This window comes from Pan troglodytes, chromosome 1 (assembly GCF_028858775.2).
Source record: "Pan troglodytes isolate AG18354 chromosome 1, NHGRI_mPanTro3-v2.0_pri, whole genome shotgun sequence".
Taxonomy (NCBI): Eukaryota; Metazoa; Chordata; class Mammalia; order Primates; family Hominidae; genus Pan; species Pan troglodytes.
Genome location: NC_072398.2, coordinates 11,845,326 through 11,863,479, shown reverse-complemented (window position 1 = coordinate 11,863,479; position 18,154 = coordinate 11,845,326). Strand labels below are relative to the sequence as shown.

At 36.8% G+C, this 18,154-nt stretch overlaps 1 protein-coding gene across 22 annotated transcripts in view; it reads left to right on the top strand.

The window, feature by feature from the left end:
- RYR2 (ryanodine receptor 2) overlaps window positions 1–18,154 on the top strand; it is a 788,912-nt gene that overhangs the window by 267,114 nt on the left and 503,644 nt on the right. For all 22 annotated transcript variants that reach the window (XM_063790296.1, XM_063790294.1, XM_063790292.1 and 19 more), the window contains exon 3: window positions 14,288–14,392. In XM_063790296.1, coding sequence (XP_063646366.1) covers window positions 14,288–14,392 — 105 coding nt within the window. The remainder of the gene's footprint in view (window positions 1–14,287; window positions 14,393–18,154) is intronic.

Below are 18,154 nucleotides of genomic sequence, written 5' to 3'. Positions count from 1 at the left end.
GTGTTCCCTATGTCAGCTGATGGCAGCACCATCTGTGCGGTGTTTCAGGTTTAAAACTATGGATCAATCTCCAGTTCCTCCTTTACCCTCAGTGTCCAGTTAGTTTTCAAATCCATTTTTCCCTTCCCTTGAATACTCTACATCACATTTCCTTTTTTCCCTGGTTTAGGTTCTTCTCAGCTGTATTTTATTTTTTAAAGCTGTTCATTTTACTTGCTTCTTTCCTGGGACTATTATTATAAGAGACAGAGGTCTGATCATCTTGTTCCTATTTTTTATGGACCTGGTATAGTCTGTGTGGACTTTCTGGATGACCAACAACCACAAACCAATTCACTGTGCCAGAGAGAAACTGCAGCCCCAGCTTAGAGTGAAGGGGGTTCGTGTGGGTCACAGAAGGACTGGTAGGCATTTTCTAAATTTAGATCATTTCCATGACTATTGGAAAGAACGCTACCTCCCCACCCCCACAAAAGGCTGATGATTGTGCTTCAAAGTAAATGGAAGTGGACCGAGGAGTATTTATTTATTTCCTGAGCTGAAATCAGTGTTGTCCATCTCATTTAAAATGCAAAACTTCCAATTCAAAGAAACAGTATATATAGGCAAAAAGCAAAGAATGTTTTGCATTGTTTGACTAGCTGGTCAAGGCAAAACCGAATAACTCTACCTCAGAAGTGTCTTCACTTAATGGTAAGATCTGTTCAAAGGCACGTCAACATGGTCAGAATTAGTTATATAGTTCTTCTGAGTTTTAGCCAAGGACTTTAACCATCCTGATGGGGAAATGATACAAAAGTTTAAACATAGTTGCAGATATTTAATGTCTTGATTATTTAAAGAAGACATAATTTATTTTCTTACTGATGCTATTATGAGTGTTCTTGTTTTTCTAATTCCATGTTTCAGATGTTTTTATTAGTATATAGAATAGCTGATTTTTATGTATTGATCTATATGTTGCATCCCTGCTACACTCATTTATTAGGGCCGGTAGTTTTTTGGTGGGTTACTTGGTGTTTCCAATGTATGCAATCATGACATTTGGAAATACAGTTTAACTTCTTTTCCAATCTGGATGCCTTTCATTTTTTTTTCTCTCTCCTTCCCTTCCTTCCTTTCTTTTATGGCCTAATTTCACTTTCAATAATAACAGTTCTTGTCTAAAAATCTGTTTTGTGTGACTGGATGTAGCTGTTTCACCTCTTATGGTTAATGTTTTCATGATGTGCATTTTTTTGTGTTCTTTTACATTCAACTTATTTGTAGTTTTTAATCTATGATGTGTCTATTATAGAGAGCATACAGTTAGATCATATTTTTTATCCTGACAACCTCTACATTTTGATAGAATGTTTAGAACATACATATTTTGTGTGATATAATTGGATTTGCATTTGCCATGCTGTTTTTCATATGCCTGCTGTATTTTTTGTACCTCTATTCCTCCATTCTTGCTTTCTTTTGTGCAAAATAGTGTGCCATTTTGAAACCTCTGTTGATTTCTTTACTATGTATTTTTTGAGTTATGCTCTTAATTCTTATGTACTCGGGGATTGCAATATGTGTTATTTTAATTCATCTTAACATCGTAACTTCACAGTCTACTTCAGAATAATACTCATTTAATTCCAGTAAAAGATATAAAACCTGCTCCAACATAGCTTCATTTCCTTTCCCTTCCTTCGTACTCTTTTTTTGTGACATATACACCCATACATCATACATATATGTTCCAAACCCAATAAGATACTATTATAACTATTTAACTGTTTCTTTATACATTCTTATCTCTTTTAAAGACGTTAAGAAATAAAATTTTTACAGTCTTTTATGTTAATCCACACATTTTCAATTTCTGACATTTTTTATTTATTTCTTTGGAATTGAAGGAAGCTCCTTCAGAACTTTCTTTTGTATTTAACTGTGCTAGGAACAAATTCTCAGTCTTTGTTTATCTGCAAATGTCTATTTTACCTTCATCTTTTGAAAGATGGGATATGAGATTCTCGATTGAAAGGTTTTTTTTCTTTTGGTTCTTTGTCATCTCACTGCCTTCTGTCTTCTCTTTTGTCAGATGAAAAGTCAGCCATTAATCATCCATTTGATGGGATGTGTATTATTTTTCTCTTACTGCTTTAAATACTTCTATTTTTGTCTGACTGTCATGCAAACAATTTGACTGCAGTGTGTCTGGGTGTGGATCTCTTTGTATTTATCCTACTTCAGGTTTGTTGTGCTACTTAGATGTGTAAACTAATATTTTTCATCAAATTGGAAGTTTGGGGCCATTCATTATTTGTTTAAATGCATTTTTCTGACCACTTCTTTCTCTCCTATTCTTCTGAGACTCCCATTACACGTATATTGATGTACTTGACGTTATCCCACTGGTTTCTGAGGCTCTGTGCATTTTTTTGTCAATGATTTTTTTTTCTGTGTACTTCAGATTGAATAATTTCTGATAATCTATCACTGATTCTTCTTCAATCTGCAATTGAACCTCTTTAGTATATTTATTATTTTAGTTATTGTATTCAAATACAGATTTTCCATTTGATTTATTTTTGTAATTTTTGCCTCCTTTTTGTTAATTTCTATTGGTTGATTCATTGTTTCCATACTTTAATTTTTAAAGCATGCTTTCCTTTAGTTCTTTAAACATATTTATAATAGCTGCCTTGAAGCCTTTACCTGCTAAATACCTTTGTCAAGGCACTCAGAGAGTTTCTCAAGACTATGTTTTCCCCACAGGATGGGTTACACTTTCCTGGGCTTTTACTGTCTGTGTCATAATTTTTTGTTAAAACTGGACATTTTAGATAATACAACAACCCTGAATTCTTTTATGTCTCTATTGAAGGTTATTGTTGCTGGGTTTTTTTATTTTTTCTTTGTTTAGTAAATTGTCTGAGCTGAGTCTGTGACATGTCTCTCCTCGATGGGTGGCCAATAATGTCATTGCTTAATGTTTTAAAAAATTATTCTTGTTTTTATTTTAAGACTAGCTTTCTAGAGACTTCGCTATTCCTTCATAGCTTAGAGTTTAGGTAATGATGGTACAGAGATTGTGCTCAGACACTTTGAGGAGTAAGTTTTTAGTCCTCTACCAGCCAACCTGTCCGTGGATAAGGAAATGTATAAGAAGTTCAGGTCATTTTCAAGTCTACCAAGATTTACTTCCTGCTGGTTCCTAGGTGTCTTTCTTGTGCATGTGCAACTTCAGTCAAAAATATACTGAGTTAGAGTTGGTAGAGGATCACCAGGTGTGTGCTAGCATATCTGTTGGACCTCCCTGGGATGTGTCACTTTCATAGATGATGCAGTGTGCATGGCATCTGCTCCAAATCAAGTGAGTTCCCTTTGACAAGGTGGCACAGCTACTGGTCTTCACAGCTAGCCCATGTCATGACATGGTAGAACCTCCACATTAGCCGAGCTGTGGGGAGATGGGAGTAGCCCAGGAAAGAACACCACAGATTTACTGTTCTTACCCAAGTTGTGGCAGTTTTTAAGCATAAAAGTTTCTTACATTTTTGTATGCCTTTGGTTAATTTCCACAGCTCTGAAAGTGTTATTTTTGTCAATTTTATCCAGCTGGCTTTTTAAGGAGAAGATTTGCCAACCTTCTCACTTGGTCATGGGGGGAGGTGCATATAATTTATTTAAAAAATGCAGCTTGTAAATATTTTTATCTATCCTGAATTGATCCTTCAACATAAAAAAGTATTATGTTATGGCTGTATCTTATCAGGTGCTCAGCTTCTAGAGTTATCTTTCAAAAATGTTCTTTGATTTCTTTGTATTACCTATAAACTCCTTCAGAGCCAAATTATGTGTTAAGTGAGATGGACTTTTTGGTTACTGTATTTTTTGTGTTCCATTAGCTTCAACTATAGGTTTATCATCTATAAGGATTAATAGGACTCTGAAGTACCTCCAGATCACCTGCTGTTATGTCAGAGTCACATCTCACAAATACAGCTCTAGTTTCGGTTCCATATAACATTCCTGGGCCTCATATCCAGAGGTATATACCCTGACCTAGTTGTTTAATTACACCATATCTAATTCTATCATCAAGATTCTTCAACCAGAAAATATTGTATCTCCTATGGAAGTGGTGACTCACCTGCAGTCAGCAAAGGAAAGCCCTCTATATTTAAATATATCCACAGCACATCCATCCAGACAGGATCACAGTATTATTGCCTTCCAGCACTTTTGCTCCTGCTAGTACATTCCCAGAGGAGCTCATATGAGGCTACCAGCTTCTAAAATGGCCCTTAAGCCAAAGTCATGGAGTATGGGGTAATCATGACTCCATTCTCTCTCTGTGTGTGTGTCATTTTTTTAGAGCAGGCTCACTGTCACATTTAGGTTTTTTTTTTTTAAATCAATCACAAATGTTACCACAAATGGACAGGGCAATAAAAAGAAAACAACTGGGAGGCAGGCTGATATGACCTTGTGGAAGGCAGTCTGGTATGAGTTTTAGGCTAAGCAGATAGGTCTTTTAATAGTTTCTGGCTTAGGGCATGTCACTCAGTTTTCTGATTCACTGGTTACTCATTTCTAAAGTGGGGATAATAATACTTATTTCATGATGAGAATTAGGACCTAGCACAAAGAAGACCCTTAAAAAGTGATATAGCTATTATTACTTGTATAATTGTCTCTACATTTTTTTATATTCTTGAAACTGCATAGAAATTTCATGCTAGTACAATTCCTGGCAAGAATTCCAAGGTGTTGAATGTCTCAGTCTGAGTCTGCTTGGAGTTTCTAGATTTTATTATACTTCATTATTTTTTAAATAACAGATTTCTTAACTTGGAGCCCAACTTCCCAGAACATGATTCCGATATACTTCTGTGACTAGATTTATGTGTTTTAAACACAACTTAGGAAAGTGGGCCAAGGATGTTGGTAGAGGATCACTAGGTTCAATGTCATTGAGTGATAACAGACCAGTACACAGAAATAGTGGGCTTTGGAGCAGAGAAAGAGTTTAAGAATTGAATGGCAACCAAATGAGGAGGTGGGAGGGAACCTCAAATCCTCTTCCCAGAGGGATACTGGACTAGGATTTTTAAGGGGATTTTGGTACATAGAGGGCTGAGGAGCTTAGGGCTGCTGATTAGTTAGGGCAGTGGGGATGAAGTCATAAACTGTATTCTTATGTTGAGTAAGTTCTTTAGAGGGGATCTTCAGACTGGCTGGTGTCAGTGGAATACAGGATCTGAAAATATCTCAACATGAGAAACATGAGGCTTCTTAATGTTAAGGATGTTATCTACAGAAATAAGGACCTTGTAACGGGCTATGTGATTTTTAAGCAGTAAGCACCTATAAGGAAGTGGACTATAGGGCAGGCTGGTTAATGCTTAGCTATGCTTCTACTCAAAGTGTATGCTTTTATTGAAAAACCTAGCAATTTAATTTTATTAATTTTATAAGAACAGTTTCAATGTTACTGAGTTGATTTCAGCTTGATTTGTTCAAACTGATACTAATTAATTTAGCTCTTGCCATTTCAAATTAATTTAGATGAAATTAATCCAGCTCATTTTCACAGAATGAGACACCTGCAAACAGTGAGATGGTTGGTATTTGTATGGTTATGCCTGAACGAATCTGCACTATATTACATAATTAATTGAATTTGAAGACATCATCTTATCACCTACACAACTTTAATTGTGGAAGCCATACTTACTGTCTTCGCTTTTCTTTTCTCCTTTTGACTTTTTGTGAAACTCTAGACAAGTCGGAATCTGTTGGTTGCCCTCATCTATGTGTTTGCGTGAATTATTTTTCCTTCTTCAAGGAGGGCATGAGACAAGGGACTATGGCTGTTGTGGCAAAGGTCATATTCCAGACAATTAAGTTGACCTGGTTACTGTAAAAGATATTTTTTGTCCCAGATACTATATCAGGCAAGAAACCTATGAATGGATTCTACAAAATATCCCTGTCACAGAACTCCCTAGAGACAACACTGTTGCTCATCAGAAATATTCACTGAAGGCTCTATCAAGTGTGTTCAGTCTGTGGTCTACTGAGATCCTGCAGACAGCAAAGCTGAGATATTACTGCAAATAACAAGTATTTGTGACTAACAAATACTTAGCTCATACACTATTTTTGTCTTAGTTATTGCTGATCCTTGTTATCATGAATAGGCTAACATATAGGATGAGATATTTCCTACATACGTAATAAACACACACACACGTGTGTGTGTGTGTGTGTGGTGTTAATTTTTTTTTTTTTTTTTAAAAAACCTCTTTTGAGGAAAGAGTGAAAATGTGCTCCAAAGTAATTTGTGGCTAGAGGAACTGCAACAGTGTTTCAAATATTTCCATTTATGTATTTGTTCTGTGGTGTGTTATTCGTCCATTTATGCATACATTTATTCAAACATCTCTAAACTCTGAATTTAGTGGTAAGACTCCATAACTGTTCAAATAGTAGATTTCTCAACCTAGAGCTCCACTTTTCAAAACATAATTCTGACATACTTGTTCGGGATACTTGTTTTCCAGAGAGTTGGTATGTGGAGCTTTTATTGAGATTGTGATATTTTTTATCATGAATAAAAAGATAGAAACCAGTCTGCCTGAAGTGAGTTTGAATTAGCAATGTTGAGAGGCAGGAACCTACATCAGAGGAACCATTAGTTTGCATATATGACTTACAAGATACATAGTATCTTGAGGCTCAATTCATAGCAGAAGTCTCTTTTCTGCTTTCTCTTTGAGTGTTTTGCCTGCAAAGTTCCATGTAATTGTATGCACATCAACAATGGCTGCCTCTCAAGATATATGTGAACTGATTTGACGTGAGCCAACATTAGAATTAGAGAGGTATGATGGAATGGTTCATCAAATGAGTGTACCTTCTAGTTTTGCACTGACACGTCTGAGTCATTTGAATTTTAAAATAATTGTAAAAATCAGACGAATTGGCCTATCTACTTAATATTAAAGGATGTTGTATTATGAAAGATGCATGTCAGGGAGCAAAATGAACACCGAGCAAACCATATGGGACGCTACGAATTCACTAGGGATTTTCAAAATTAGCTGCTAAGTTGGCACAGCTGTGGCTCTTTGTAGCCGCAATGTACTGCTAATTACCACTCATTTAAACGTGCTATTATATCCTCTCTCACCTGGACCTTTCTATTGTCAAGAATGCCAAGGGAATGACTTGAGTGTTTCTGAAGATTCAAAGGATTTAAGACCGGGGAAAACCCAGAGACATCAGCTTCATTTGTTAGGATCACATTTAGCCTTGTCTTTCAAAAAGCTGACCTGAACGAATGAGTTGACACAGGAAAAATCTTTCCTTCTTGGAGGCAATAATGTTAACCTCTGGTGCAAAGTGGGATGAAGGGAAAAAGAACATGATAAGAAAAACTACCCAGAACTATGAACAGAGGTGTGAAGCTCTGGAAATAATATTTCCAAACTGGGAATATGGTGTAATGTTATGATTGGGGTTTTGAAGCAATGTAAAGAGGAAAAAGTGAACTAAGATTTTTCTTAGATCTTGCCTGTTACTTCCTTTCTACAGTATTTCCTACGAGTCAATGGGATACAACACCATGGTTTTTTTTTTGTCACTGGAGAATATATAAACATTTTAAAGGATATTATTCCCCATCTGGTAAGTGACATTTTGCCTGGTTCATGTCTCTAGTTGGTAAATTAAAACAACAACCACCACTTTATCTTTCGGAGGACATAGAACTTGATATCTCCATCATCTGGGGAGAAGTCGACCCTCAACAGTTACAGTGCCTTCCTGAAGGCCACACAGCAGATGGGCACCTAAGCAAAAACAAACCTGCCTCAACTTCAGACCATCTGCTCTGTTTTAAAGTATACTGTTTTCACATCTCTTGGTGGAAGAACAGCTTTTCTCTTAATTTATATCTCTCTGATTCTGAGCTCTCAATCTGATTTAGGGTTTTCTTAAATTAGGCAGATAAAATTATAACTTATTGGCATTGTCCAGGTTATCATGCATTGATTTTCTTCTCTCGATCTCTTTGAAGTCGGATAAGTATTTTTCCACTTCATAGGTAGGGAAGCTCAGCCCGACTCCCCTGAGGTATCTTGGCTAGTTACCCATCAGATCTGAATTCCATGTTCCTGGTACGGTGATTTACTGCTGTCAAACTGTCAACATTAACTACATCATTCATTTGCAAAATACATTTTGAGATACCTGTGTTCTGTCAAAGGTCACTTGGAGCCCAATTGAAAGGCAGTGTGAAAAGCATAATTAACTTGTCTGCTTTTGTGCTGGAAACCTAGTGTTAACAAAACAGCCCAACCAAAAGCAGATTTGTCATTAGGGCTCTAACTGCCTATATCCCTATAGTGTATGTGCATCTGTTTAATTTTCCAGAAATAGATGAAATCATAGTTTGAGGTTAGTTCATCCAACATCGAACATTTTCTTTGTGTAAGTCATTGTATTAGGGCTGCTGCTGGTGGTGGCGGTGGTCATGAGGTGGAGTGGGATCCAAGCTGAGTGACAGTGTTGCGTGGCAGAACACGTTGATTAATCTTCAGCAGGAATATGGTGTATCTAGATTCTGTAGCAGTCATGCCGATGAAGTAGAAATATCTTTGCTGGCAGACAGTGATCTCCAGGATATATCAGTAAATTTAAAAATGGTAATTTATATAGCGTGAACCCATTAATGGAAAAAGCTAATCTATATATTTCTACATGCCATGAATGTTTCTACTGCTATGAATACATAGCATATGTATACATGTAAATGCATAGAAAAAGGACTGCAAATAGGCCAGGCGTGGTGGCCTGTAATCCCAGCACTTTGGGAGGCCGAGGCAGGCGGATCATGAGGTCAGGAGATCGAGACCATCCTGGCTAACACGATGAAACCCCGTCTCTACTAAAAATACAAAAACTTAGCTGGGCGTGGTGGCGGGTGCCTGTAGTCCCAGCTACTCAGGAGGCTGAGGCAGGAGAATGGCGTGAACGTGGGTGGAGGAGCTTGCAGTGAGCCGAGATTGTAGCACTGCATTCCAGCCTGGGTAACAGAGCCAGACTCTGTCTCATAAACAAAAACAAAACAAAACAAAAAATATATTAAAAAAAGAAAAAGGACTGGAAATATGCACACTATAAAGGGAAAGTGAGTATAATTAAATTTGGAAAGAGAATTTTCAGTTTTCCAGTGTTGTTTGACGTCCCTACAAGGAGATGTTTTTATGTGTGATTTTATGTGTGATTTAAAAATATGAAATAGTGTGCATAGGTGGGGACCTTCACGCTGAGGGAGAAAAAAGTATAAGCAAAGGCATCAGGATGTGAAATGGAGTAGTTTATTAGTATGCAGTTTTTACACATAATAATGAGAAGGATGGTGGCTTAATGTGGCTTATATAGTCCTAAATTATTGGTTGTTATTCAGTTAAGGTAATGACATGTTTCAATAGGTTTTTAAGTGAGTTAGGCAGATACAACTCTGGAAGCCAAGTAGTTGATGGATACTTTGGTTGGAAACCTAATTGATTTTTACATAGCCTCTCCAGAGCCAGCAAAGCCAGATGCTGCTTTGTGGTTATTCTTGAGATTTTTTTCCCCCTCTAAGACTATACAGTGTTTGCCAGGCAGGGGAGGATGGTGACCAGTTTGTATTTAAAAAAAAAAAAGAAACAAGAAAAGGCACACAGCCATGCTGCTGGCTTAAAGTCTGTTACCTTTCCCAAAGTATATATATTCTGATAAAATCAGTGTTGTCTCCATATGAAAAGTATTATTACCCTCCTGCAAGCTTGCTTTAGGCACTATTCTGGGTAGAATAGACAGACACAGACGTTTAGACAGACTGAATCTCTTTCTCTGATTTAATTTTGCATTACAGGTAAACGCCATATGTAATGTGTAAGAAGCGGGTAGGTAAACATGCTCAACTGCAGTTTTTGGTTTTGTGTTCTGATGTGATCTGAGTATTTCGAAGCACTTACAATGCAGAGCGTACTATATGAAAGTTCTCATGATTTGGGAGCACACTCATAGTAAGGGCAAGGAACGTTCTTTCACATTGAAGTTCTAAAAATTAACTTTCTCAGTAATAAGACTTAAGCAAAAACAAAGTAAGACTAAGGAAAAGATGATAATTTGCAAATGCTTGCAAATGGGAGCCTCTACTCCCCATGTTTGTAAAATGTTTTACCTTATCTTCCATTCCTGGCATTAGGAGTCATTTTGGTTTGGGGCCATTTATTGAAGCTGATCTTTGATGAATGAATGAGACCCTTTATTTTCCAGTGATGCTGCTTTATTTTTGGGAAGTGGGAACAAAGGCCTGACATGCTACCATGGGTATAACTGTACAAATTTCAATGTTATTTGAAGAAATAGACATCTAAATGAAGAAATACTTTTAGTTGTTGACTTTAAAAGGTACAAATTATGCTGATGATTCTGTTTAAAATAACTAGACCATTTTTCTTTAGAGCAAAACAGACAACACTACAAATCTCTGATGTGTATTAAGTTTTCCTGAAAGGTAAACACTATTTTTTTTTAACTGTCTCAGCTTTTCTATTACATTTGTGTGTGTAGGGGGAGCTGGGTACAAAGAGAAAGCATGGTGAAGATGACTCAGAACAAAATGGGTGGCGTTTGTAAGACACAGAGAATTGCCTTTGAAGATTGTTGGCGTGTTTATTGATGCTAACTCCCACGATCTGAAAAAATAGCTGTAGCAGGCTCATTACTCTGTGGAAAAATAAAATTCATTTGACAGGATTAATTCATTTGAAACCCATGTGGTTTTCAAGGATCTTTAAAATAACATGAGATATTACAGCAATCCTTACTTTAACATTTTGATCTAAGCAAAGGCATGAAACAATTTAAATACACCCAGAATATGAAGTTTTAAATGTTACCGGAAAGTGTCTTTTCTTGACAATACTGAAACATTTTGGATGTTATGAACAGGTGCATAATTATAGATTTGTGTTTTCAAACACTATTTGTGCGAAGTAGAATCCATGCAAGAACCGATTTTAAGAAACAAGTGGTGCTTCGTCATTTCCAGAAATGGAGAGGAATTACAATATGCAAAACTAATGATAATAGCTCACTTATTTTAAGTTCTTTTTATATTCTTGACACTGTGATAAGCTCTCTACATATATTATTTCATTTATTCATAACAACCCTATGAGAAGGGTATAATTATTATCCAATATTTTTTAGGGAAGGAAACCAAAGATTATAAAAGTTAACAGCTAATAAGTAATGAGGCCAGTATTTTTGCTTAGGTGGTCTGTGTATAGAATCCATGCTCTTAACTATTAGGATATGCTGATTCTAAAGCAATTAATAAATGTTGGTCTGAAATCCGTCTAATGGCATGCTGGAAACGGCTCTTAGACACTGCCAAGGGTTGATTGTTAGATATTTTGGATTTTTGTAAGCCAATTTGTAAACTTTGATACTTTGAAATCAGCAGTGATTGGAGTATTTACACCACAGAAATGGGCAAATGCTACAAATCAAGGCATTTTTTTTCAAGTCAGTTCACCAGCGCACCATTTGATAACATAGCGCCCTTTCAGCAGTGCCAAAGTATAAACCCTCACATTTTAAATGGATATAAATGAAATAAACACTTACATTAACAGTTTTTTTTACATTAGCATTTGTCTTGATCTCAAGAGGACAGACTATAATTAGTATGGTTAGAACTTTAAAAATGAAATTTAAGAGTATGTATTCCTAAATTGCAGAGTAGAAGAGAGTCCTTTTCCTAGCCTTTGAACTTTTATATGAGGATTTTAGAAAGAAAGCCCTTGTCTGGCCAACTGCAGACTTTAAATGCAGTTAGCTGTGCCAGATTTGAGAGGACTCTTTGCTGGCTGAAATTGTCTGAGCAGGAATGGAAAGTGATTGGGTTGGGTAAACAGGAGCCCATGATAGGAGGATGGCAGAAGCCAGAGAAGGAAATTTTATTTAAAAAAAAAAAAAAAAAAAAGAACAAAACATGGGAACCAGTGGGGTTTGTGTGGTCTGAGTAAGCTTTGCGGCCTTATTGTGGGCATCATTTATCCATAAAATAATTTTAGCTTTAATTTGAGAACTCTAGCACTTGATTTTTCCTTGTAACCATAAAGCATCATTTTATGCTGTGATGAAAAATCATTCCAATGGTAGAGGTTCAATTTAATAAAAACTTAAAACAATGTAAATTGTAATGTTGATGCATTGCATCAGCTTATCAAATTTATCCTCCCAGTGTTCTTTTTATGAAGAAAGCATAACTTGCTTACATGTTGTGTTTAATGTATTTGTAATGTTCTTCTGATATGAAGATCCTCCATTGAACATTTGCTTGTACCTGGTTGGACTGCATACTGGATCCTGCTTGTCTAAGCGAAAGCATACATGATTAATAACTTACGGTTCTCTCTAACTCACCAATCAGTTCTTTTTCATTATTTATTATGATTTATTGGAAAACATTTCCATAAACTGAAAGAAAAGAAAGAAATGCACTCACAATTTAACCATCCAAACGGAATTTTCTTCCTTTTTTTCAATTTTATTTTTATTTTTTGAGAACAGGGTCTTGCTCTGTCACTCAGGTTTTCATACAGTGGTGTGACCATGGCTTACTGCAGCCTCAAACTCTTGGGCCCAAGCATTCCTCCTGCCTCAGCCCTCTGAATAGTTGGGACTACAGCCATGTGCCTTTTTTTATATTTAAAAAAAATTAAGGCCCGCCGCGGTGGCTCATGTCTGTAATCCCAGCACTTTGGGAGGCCGAGGTGGGGTGGATCACGAGGTCAAGAGATCGAGATCATCCTGGCTAACATGGTGAAACCCCCATCTCTATTAAAAATACAAAAATTAGCTGGGCTTGGTGGTGCATGCCTGTAGTCCCAGCTACTTGGGAGGCTGAGACAGAAGAATTGCTTGACTCCAGGAGGTGTAGGTTGCAGTGAGCCGAGATCGCACCATCGCACTCCAGCCTGGGCAACACAGTGAGACTCCGTCTCAAAAAAAAAAAAATTAAAACATATATATGTTAATATATGGGAAGGACAAGTACTGCTCTCCTACGTGCATATGTTGTGTAGTGGTAAGTCTGGGCTTCTAGTGCACCCATCACCTGAATCGTGAACAGCCAGTCAATTCTTATCCTGGTTCCTTCACCTCCTGAGTTGTGATTTTGAGAATCTGTGGTGTATTGATTGAGATAGCAGTTTAAGAGAAAGAGAAAAAAAGAAAACGAATGGAGGATGAAAAAATAAAGCCATACAGATACAGACAGAACAGGACCAAGTTAGAGGCAAAATATAGCATCCAACTTGAATAAAACAAAGTAATCGCTATCTTTGTGGATAAGGAGAAACCTGTGTTTGGGAATATTTTATGCTAATTCAGTTTTATATTTGCTTATCTTTAATATTAATTTGAGACAACTGTTATTTTTCTGTTCTTTAATTTTCTTATCAGCAAACTGAATGGTAAGTTAGAAATGAATGTATGAGAGTCAGAGAAATCTGGATTTTAATCCTTAGTGTGAAAATTTTATAACTCTGTGACTTTGGAAAAGGAATCTAACTTCTCTGTTTATCCTGTTCACACAAGTGATAGTAATAATCCTTACTATAGAGGACCACAGGAATTACAGATACAGCTCCCAGGGCAATGCGTATCAGAGTAAGCTGTGTCTCCTTACATTTTCAGAGCTGTTATTGTTGCTCAATAAATGGCAGCTGTTGTTATCTGTGTTTTTGTTGCTGTTGTTTTTGAGACGGAGTCTCGCTCTGTCGCCAGGTCTGGAGGGCAGTGGTGTGATCTTGGCTAACTGCAACCTCCGCCTCCTGGGTTCAAACTATTCTCCAGCCTCAGCCTCCTGAGTAGCTGGGATTACAGGCTTGTGCCGCTGCGTCTGGCTAATTTTTGTATTTTTAGTAGAGATGGGGTTTCACTATGTTGGCCAGGCTGAACTCAAACTCCTGACCTCAGGTGATCCGCCCACCTCGGCCTCCCAGAGTGCTGGGATTACAGGCGTGAGCCACCGCACCCGGCCACTATCTCTGGTTTTTAAAATGTATTAAACATGAGGAGTAATGACAGTGTTTCTTGATGACTGGGGAACTTGCAGTAGAAAGTTGACAAATACTGTTTCTATGAAAGAAACTGGAGCCTCCTAAGGTGAGCTGGGTCTGGATGCTTGATGAAGATGACGCTGCTGACTGCTCTTCCTCTTTCTGTACAGAATGTGCCCCCAGACCTCTCCATCTGCACCTTTGTGCTGGAGCAGTCCCTCTCTGTCCGGGCGCTGCAGGAGATGCTGGCTAACACCGTGGAGAAATCAGAAGGGGCAAGTACCCAATTTATGTAGACTTGTAGTATTTTAATGAGCTCAGCTACTATAGGAACAATTTCTTTCACAGGTGTCAGAGATTTTCTTTTTGCTAAAAGAAGTCCATGCCTTTCAGTTGGAATGTCCTTAGGTTTGACTTTCTGCTTTATCTAGCATATTTGTGGTGTCTTGAAAACTAAAAAAATATATCCAAGCTTGATGTGATCTGTGTCACTAGGCCTCGTGCTTATGTCTGTTGTTTAAAACCGACCTTTCTTTGAGCGTTTCTGTGTTTCATTACATTTTCAGAGCTGTTATTGTTATTATTTTAACTCATAGCTTTATGCATGGCTATTTGTCATTAACCTTTATTTCATTTTCAAATGTCTGTCACTATGTGACTATGTTCTGAGCTTTTTCATGGAAAGTAAAATTTCATGGCACTGTTATATATTTTAAGTAACCAAATTTTGGTGATATGGCTTTAGTCTATTGTAATTTTGCAAACAGCTAATCCTTCTCCTCTGAAAATTGAAATTTTTCTTTTCTTTTCTTTTCTTTTCTTTTTTGAGACGGAGTCTGGCTCTGTCGCCCAGGCTGGAGTGAGGTGGCGCGATCTCAGCTCACTGCAAGCTCTGCCTCCCAGGTTCATGCCATTCTCCTGTCTCAGCCTCCCGAGTAGCTGGGACTACAGGCTCCTGCCACCACCACACCTGGCTATTTTTTTTTTTCTATTTTTAGTAGAGACGGGGTTTCACCATGTTTGCCAGGATGGTCTTGATCTCCTGACCTCGTGATCTGCCCACCTTGGCCTCCCAAAGTGCTGGGATTACAGGCGTGAGCCACCGCGCCCAGCCCTGAAATTGTTATGTGGTTTCCTAATGCAAGTATTTTTCTTTCAAAGCCTATTTGGTTATTTTATTTTCAATGAGACTTCCTGTGACTGATATCTGGGCTGTTACCCAGTCTTAACCAATTTATTAAAGTTTAGAATTAAGCAGGAGGATTAATGGTCAAATTTTTTGTTTCCAGGATTTTTAATTTTTATTTTTTGGTATGGTAATTACTGCAGTGTATGGTTTAATAAAGTGTAGTATTTCCAGAGAGAAAGCTGAAAATTTTATTTTGCCATTATTGATCTATATGTTGCTGTTGTTATTAATCATTACTCTGGTCTGGATAAGTAAAGAGATTAAAAAATGGTAATATATAAATGATTATCCATAGAAATGAGTGATCAGTTATAACGTTATTTTCATCAGCCTTGTAGTTTTTAAAATTTTAGTGTCATGCAGCTTATGACTTTAGTTGATTTGTGCATTAATTCTAAATTAAATTTCAGCAGTGTACTATTAAGTAGGGAAGAGAAACTTTAGTGACTTTTGATATTAGACTAGAAGCTTATTTTACAAAAGCTTAGTATTTTAGTTTTTCAGGTTCATTTTTTGTTTACAACAAAGTTTGAAATTATTAAAATATATAAAGTTTCTTTTAAAAATTTCTATTCTTTCATGTAAACCTTCTCAGTTATGCTTAAGTTATGAAAGAGTAAAACAATTCTCAATTTAGTTTCATTTCTACCTGAAATAACCCCTCCTGATTTTTAAACATCCCTGAGTCATATCAACTTTGATATGCAAATCAGCTTTTATAAAGAAAGATCATTTTTATTTGGCATTAGCATTTAAAAAATGCATCTTGCCATTTCATCTGTCTTTATAGATAACAACTTAGAACTAAATTGCCATAAATTTAATTTTTTTATTGTTAAGTTGCGTTTTTTAAATTTAACAACTTTGAGAAGATCTTTTATCTTCTTCAAATCATGAGGTAGGGCTGGGCAAATTCTAAAGTTTCTTGAAATATAGGAAGTAATTTGAAATACTGTTTTAGGATTTATGGTTTTTTTGAGATGGGGTCTTGCTATATGGCCCAGGCTGGTCTTGAGCTCCTGAGCTCAAGCAATCCTCCTGCCTCAGTCTCTGGAATGTCTAGGATTATAGGTGCATGCCACACTGTACCCAGCTTCTAGGATTTATGTTTTCAAGACATTTATTAGTTAGAATTTCTGGATCTCCTCAAGTATTTTTATTTAGCTGAATTTAGTTTTGAATTGTTCACTCTCTAGAATGTCTCCATCACAGATAAAGTAGTAATTTGTGTGATGTGTTGAACACTATTTTATAAAACGCAGTATAGTTACCATAAGACATGAATTAGGAAGTATAATTTGAGGAAAAACTGCTACAAGGAATAAACACATTGCATGAAGCTGAAACCTATTTCTGGTTATTAGTAACTTTTAGAAAGAAACCAATGTCAAATAGCTCAACAGGGTACTGTATATTAGGGGAAAATGAAAGTTTCTCTCATACTGCTGAGTATTTTTTATTATACCCAGAAATGATATTCATTCCTAGCTTGCCACAGGTGATGCCAGTTAATTAGCACAGCCCCAGCCACAGCATTGGAGGAAGGGTTCTGGAGGTCTCTATTGTATTTATGGATTTGGAGGTAGCCCGAGCAACGGGGGTTGTCCTGGAGGACCCCTGGGGTGGTCAGGGTTAGGGAGCACTGTGGGGACTTGGGGCAGCAACTGTTTACCAAGAAGGATAGATATTTTCCACTTAACCATTTTATTCATAAGAGTGTGCCCCAGCTAAATATCATGTCTGATGATATGTGACTCAGGGATGCTGCTGGCACTTGTAGGAACCAAGTCTTCTGAACTCCAAATATCATCTTTTCTAGTGCCTTATAATGTCCCCTTTACACTCATTATGGAACTCTAATGGGGAATCTTTTTATCAATCAAATTACTATCTCCAGGTTAATAAATCATGTGTAGTTTGCTAAACGAAGAGCCACTTTTCCTAGGATGAAGTGTGTCAGGAAGGGAATGTGAATTTTCAAGAAATCATTTCTTTCCTTTCAGATGAACAGTGAGTCAAAAAGAACCTTGTGTTCCCCTGATTCCCAACTCTTTCATAATCAACTTTCTTTACAGAGCCCTGTTCTTTTTTATTTAATAATTCTTCTTTAATTTCTTATGTAATTCAGTAAATTAAACAATACTTACACTATTTCATGTCCAAAATGTTATATGCACATAGCAATACAAACACACTTGATGATAAGGACAATTTTTCCATTTAGAACCATGCCTTTGTTTTTTGTGGTTAAGGACCATTTTGCTAGTATTCTTGGGTCATGAATAAATACATGGTTTTCATAAAATGGTTAAGGAAACTTAGCAGAAAACTCCCAATGTCATTTGTGACAAAGTAAATCATGAACATTACGATAACAGAAGAAGATGTGTAAGATGAAATGGGAGAAAATATTACCTAATGTATGAAGTTTTGGTTCCCTAAAAAGTTGCTTATTGTGACTATTAGTAAAATAACTCATATTTTTGTGGCACCAAAATCATTCTGAAGGATTTCATCTAAGTGGATTTTCTAAAATATCTGTTTAATTAAAAATATATATGTATGTGTGTTAAAAGAGAGACCTAGATCCAGTATCTATATAATTACATTGACTATCATTTAGCTTTTATTCTTATTAAAATCATGTCAATAGTAAATAGGCCAAGACCTGTTTATCTCAGTAGCTGCCCACAGAAGCTTTCAGATCTTGAGGATGGAGACAGTACACAGGCAACGAGAAGGAGAAGGTGCCTGTTGAGCAGCAATCATCTCTTTGGCCCCGTTTTCTCTGGGTGTCTGCCTATGCACATTCTTGCTTCTGCTGTTCTTTCTATTTCCCCCACTGGGT